The sequence below is a fragment of the Ptychodera flava genome, unplaced genomic scaffold, assembly GCF_041260155.1.
Source record: "Ptychodera flava strain L36383 unplaced genomic scaffold, AS_Pfla_20210202 Scaffold_58__1_contigs__length_828623_pilon, whole genome shotgun sequence".
NCBI lineage: Eukaryota > Metazoa > Hemichordata > Enteropneusta > Ptychoderidae > Ptychodera > Ptychodera flava.
The window spans coordinates 187,238-193,036 of record NW_027248380.1 but is presented as its reverse complement, the minus strand read 5'-3'; the positions used below and the strand labels follow the sequence as shown (position 1 = coordinate 193,036).

At 38.5% G+C, this 5,799-nt stretch overlaps 1 protein-coding gene across 1 annotated transcript; it reads left to right on the top strand.

Moving 5' to 3' along the window:
- Window positions 1-3,702: 3,702 nt before the first annotated feature.
- Window positions 3,703-5,357, top strand: LOC139128531 (zinc finger protein 26-like). The gene has a single exon (XM_070694295.1). It carries the CDS (start codon window positions 3,867-3,869, stop codon window positions 5,355-5,357), a length of 1,491 nt encoding a protein of 496 aa, XP_070550396.1. The 5' UTR covers window positions 3,703-3,866.
- The last annotated feature ends 442 nt before the right edge of the window (window positions 5,358-5,799 follow it).

The following is a 5,799-nucleotide window of genomic DNA, read 5'->3' as shown; positions in this document are numbered from 1 at the left end:
CTGGACAGAACGCATAGTACGCAACCACTGTCGGGTATCGTAAACTGACGTGGCGCTGAGAGCGAGAGTATAGTCACGTTGATTTCATCACCTGATAGTATCGCATCGTTCACCGTGAATTTGACCGGGATCTTTGAGTTTGAGGCCAGTTCGCCACACTTTCATGAGCGTGGCGAACCAAGAAGACATTTTATTTGCCACCCAGCACTTTCTGTCGCATTTTGCGAATGTGGCGAGCGCTAGTGCGACTCCTGGTTCCTCAGATTACTTTATTATACAAGTCACAGGCCTGATGCACCCGTTGCATCAATGTCATTCCACAGCTACCTAGACCACAGCTACCTATAGACACCAAAGATTATAACAAAATGGACAAGCGGGGACTGTGTCATCAACGATGACTTGTTCTATACAGTGTAGGCAAATGGATGGCAGTAATCGACCGTTTCTAGACATCTTTCAATTGGTGAAACAAAACCAGCAACTGCTCATTTGCAGCAATGTTAGTGAAAAAAGGTCAAAATATAGCAATAATGTCCCTTTAAGTGCAACTTCCTGCACTACTTTTGTCCGTTTTCGGAAAAGAAATTGTTGGCTTTTCCAGGATATGGGACCCAAAAACTTGCACACTGTAAAAATTAGCCTTGTTGAACTTTACCTTTAAGCTGAAGTTGTATCGTTATTCTCAGAACCATTTTCACTCGATCCATTTACACTGAGGATGAGGAAGATTCTAACTTTGTGCAGGGTCAACAGTGGACAGTTAAAATGAAATTTATTTGAACTCAATGCCTCTCTGACACACATATATTTAATGTCCTCATAATGATGCAAGTGACCTATATCTGGTGGGGGTTAACCCATATTTGTCTTCTTAACCTTTTATTTTTGTAAGTGACATTTGTTTGTCAAACTCAGCAAAAAGAAAATATTGTACGTAGTTCTAAGTCAGCTTTGAGTAATGGGAGTTAATTAGCATTATACAAAATGACAGCCTACTTATCACTTTTTTGTCTCGGAGAGAGGATTCAAATAGTACATTTTGTAATACACATATATACATATACATATATTATATATATATACACACCGGTATATATATATATATATATATATATATATATATATATATATATATATATATATATATATATATATATATTCATTGTTTGTATGACAGGCTAATTTGCATGACTTCAAGATAGTCTGTATAATGAATTATTCAACATTAAAGATCCATTAGCTGTAACTTTGGTCATTTTTAGTCCCCACGGACACCGTCCGGGGGAACTTATAGGTTGGTCATGTCTGTGCGTGCGTGCGTGCGTCCGTCCGTCCGTTCACGCAGATATCTCAGACATGCCCATGTCAATTTCTTTCAAACTTTGCACAAGGATAGTTCCCTACCCATACAGATGCATGTCGATTTGTTTCACAATGCGATCAATTTGGCCATGTTAGAGGACTTTTTAGTTTTCACCTCCATAGACTCCATGTATAAGGCAGTCTCCATAGACTCCAATGTATAAGGCAGTCCATAGGCTCCATGTGTCCATAGGCTCCCATGTATATGCAGTCCATAGACTCCCATGTATAAGGCCAAGAAAAATAAAAATTTAGTTTCTCATCGTATTCATATTGCAAAAAGGATGCAGTGACACAGATTTTAGTCCCCCACTGATGAAGTCCAGGGGGCTTATAGATTGGGTCTGTTCGTCCGTGAGTCCATCTGTGAGTCCATCCGTTCACTCAGATATCTCAGATATTTTGACAAAATATCACGTGACCTTGGTGACCTTTGACCTCAAATATATATATTGTCCATAACTCAGTAACCACAAGTGCTACACTACACCCTTCATATATGGTATGATGGGACAGCTTATGACGCCACATAATGTACCTCATTAATTATGCACATATCTAATTTTGAGCGAGCCAATAGAGCTCAAGGTCCTCGCATGATTTTTGGTATATAGGGAGAACTTAGCAATACTATTTTTTTGTCAAAATGTCACGTGACCTCAGTGACCTTTGACCTCAAATATACATATTTGTCCATAACTCAGTAACCACAAGTGCTACACCCTTGGTATGATGGGAGAGCTTATGACGCCACAATATTGTACCTCATTAATTATGCACATATCTAATTTTGAGCGAGTCAATAGAGCTAGAGATCTGATTTTTGGTATATAGGGATAACTTAGCAATACAATTTTTTTGACAAAATGTCACATGACCTCGGTGACCTTTGACCTCAAATATACATATTTGTCCATAACTCAGTAACCACAAGTGGTACACCCTTCATATATGGTATGATGGGAGACTTGAAGATGCTTCATACTGTACCTCATTAATTATGCATACATCTAATTCTGAGCAAGCCCATAGAGCTGGATGTCTGTTTTTGGGTATATAGGGATAACAATAGGATAGAAATTTTTTTACCAAATGTCATGTGACCTCGATGACCTTTGACCTGAAATATACGTTTGTGTCGATAAATACGTAACCACAAGAGCTATGTCCTTTATATTTAGTAGGGTGGGAAACCTTATGACAACACACGCTTTACCTCATTAATTATGCACACATCTAATTCTTGGCAAGCGAAAAGAGCAAGAGGTCTGATTTTTGGCATATAGGGATAAATTAGCAATACAATTTTATTTCAAAATGTCACGTGACCTTATGACCTTTGACCTTGATTATACATATATATGCAGAACTCAGTAACCACAAGTTCTATACCCTCCAATTCTGATAGGATATTAGACCTTAAGATGTCACACCTTGTACCTCATTATTATGCGCATATGTATTTCTTGGCTGGCCAATACAGCTAGAGGTCTGATCTTTTTTCCCGATTTAGAACCATAACTTAGACATGCCTCATGTGTTTCAAATTGGGAACAACGACATAGACCTATGTGCCCATAGATCTCAACATATACACTCCAGTGATACTTCTTAATGACCACATTTCCCTGCCCCATCAAGACTAATACTCCCCTATTACAAGTGGGGACTATGTCATTGTCAATGACGTGTTAAAATTGTGTTTGTACTGTGTATCACCGCAGTTTCTGGTTTGATCCCGGACCCCTGGAGAAATTCCTAACATTTAGCTCATTAATATACCCTATATGAGTATAATCTGCATTGTTATTGTTTAAGTTTTATATTCAGGTCCGGATTAGAATACATTTATCAACAATAACAATGGTCATTTGACATTCACAGGCTGTGTTGGCAAGCAGAACTCCGGGCATTGGTCATGATGATCGGATTATAGTAAAATTCTGTAGTTGATACATTGAAACAGAGGTTGAAAAATTAGTCAAAAGTTACAGCTAATGTCACTTTAAAAAATGTCTCATTCTTTATACTATTTACACATGGACATAATATTTCTTTCACATTTATTCCATTTATTCTTATACTTCAGAATATTCAAAACGTTGTTGCAGTAGCGTCTTGTCAGCAAGATTAACCATCAAGGGGAAGCAATGTGCCGAAAACATGAGTCAGACAGCAACCTATGTTGAAACAGGAAAATCTCTCGTTCAAGCTTATGACAAGACTTTTACACGGAAAGAACATGAAGAAAGTCATTTGGATGGTGAAGAAAGGACATTGTTTGTGAAGAATGTGGAAAGAGTTTACACAGAATGAAGCCATGAAATACCTCACACTGAATCATATTTGTGAACAGCCGTTTGTCTGCAAAGTATGCGGTGAAGGCTATCAAAGCACTAACTCTCTAAAAATCCACACCGGGACACATACAGACTGAAGAGCCATTCATCTGCAAAGTATGTGGTAAGGGTTTTGCACAGACTGAAAATCTAAATGTTCACATGGGAGCACATATAAATAAAAAGCCATTCATCTGCAAAGTGTGTGGGAAGGGATTTACAAGGAGTGGAAATCTAAAAGTTCACATCAGGATTCATACAAAGGAAAAACCATTCATCTGCAAAGTGTGTGGGAAGGGTTTTACACACAGTGGACATCTAAAAAATCACATCAGGACACATACAAATGAAAAGCCATTTATCTGCAAAGTGTGTGGGAATAGTTTTTCACAGACTGGAAATCTAAAATTACATATGAGGACACATACAAATGAAAAGCCATTTGTCTGCAAAATATGTGGTAAGAGTTTTGCACAGCATGGACAGCTAAAGGTTCACATCAGGACACATACAAAAGAAAAGCCGTTTGTCTGCAAAGTGTGTGGGAAGGGTTTTGCAAGGAGTGGAGATCTAAATGTTCACATGAGGACACATACAAATGAAAAACCATTTGTCTGCAAAGTGTGTGGGAAGGGTTTTGCAACAAGTGGAAAACTAAAAGTTCACATGAGGACACATACAAAGGAAAAGCCATTTATCTGCAAAATATGTTGTAAAAGTTTTGCACAGCATGGACACCTAAAAGTTCACATGAGGACACATACAAAGGAAAAGCCATTTGTCTGCAAACTGTGTGGGCAGGGGTTTGCATATTGTGGGTACATAAAAATTCACATGAGGACACATACAAAGGAAAAGCCATTTATTTGCAAAGTGTGTGGGAAGGGTTTTACAGCGAGTGGAAAACTAAAACTTCACATGAGGACACATACAAAAGAAAAGCCATTTGTCTGCAAAGTGTGTGGGAAGGGTTTTGCAAGGAGTGGAGGACTAAAAGTTCACATGAGGACACATTCAAAGGAAAAGCCATTTGCCTGCAAAAAATGTGGTAAGAGTTTTGCACAGCATGGACACCTAAATGATCACATGAGGACACATACAAAGGAAAAGCCATTTGTCTGCAAAGTGTGTGGGAAGGGTTTTTCAATGAGTGGAGGACTAAAAGTTCACTTGAGGACACATACAAATGAAAAACCATTCGTCTGCAAACTATGTTGTAAGAGTTTTGCACAGCGTGGACAGTTAAAAGTTCACATCAGGACACATACAAAGGAAAAGCCATTTATTTGCAAAGTTTGTGGTAAGAGTTTTGCACATTGTGGATACGTAAAAGTTCACATGAGGACACATACAAAGGAAAAGCCATTTGCCTGCAAAGTGTGTGGGAAGGGTTTTATAACTAGTGGAGATCTAAAAGTTCACATGAGGACACATACAAAGGAAAAACCATATGTCTGCAAAGTGTGTGGGAAGGGGTTTTCAACGAATGGAGGACTAAAAGTTCACTTGAGGACACATACAAATGAAAAACCTTCGTCTGCAAACTATGTTGTAGAGTTTTGCACAGCGTGGACAATTAAAAGTTCACATCAGGACACATACAAAGGAAAAGCCATTTGCCTGCAAAGTGTGTGGGAAGGGTTTTATAACTAGTGGAGATCTAAAAGTTCACATGAGGACACATACAAAGGAAAAACCATATGTCTGCAAAGTGTGTGGGAAGGGGTTTTCAACGAGTGGAGGACTAAAAGTTCACTTGAGGGCACATAAGAAGGAAAAGCAATTTGTCTGCAAAGTATGTGGTCAAAGGTTTGCACAGTGTGGACATCTAAATGTTCGCACACACTAATACAACTAAACAGCCATTTGTCTGCAAAATGTGTGGAAAGGTTTTTGCAATGAGTGGCTATCTAAAGATCCACACCAGGACTCATACTAATGAAACTCCTTTTGTCTGCAAAGTATGTGGTAAGAGTTTTACACAGAGTAGAATTTTCAAAGATCACATCAGGACACATACAAGTTAAAAGCCATTTGACTGCAATATGTTTAGGGGAAGGGTTTTACTGCGAGTCGAACGTTTAAGTTAACAGCA

Bases quoted from the DNA above. Each gene is read 5' to 3' on its own strand.
- LOC139128531 (XM_070694295.1), top strand. From the start codon at position 3,867: ATGGGAGCACATATAAATAAAAAGCCATTCATCTGCAAAGTGTGTGGG.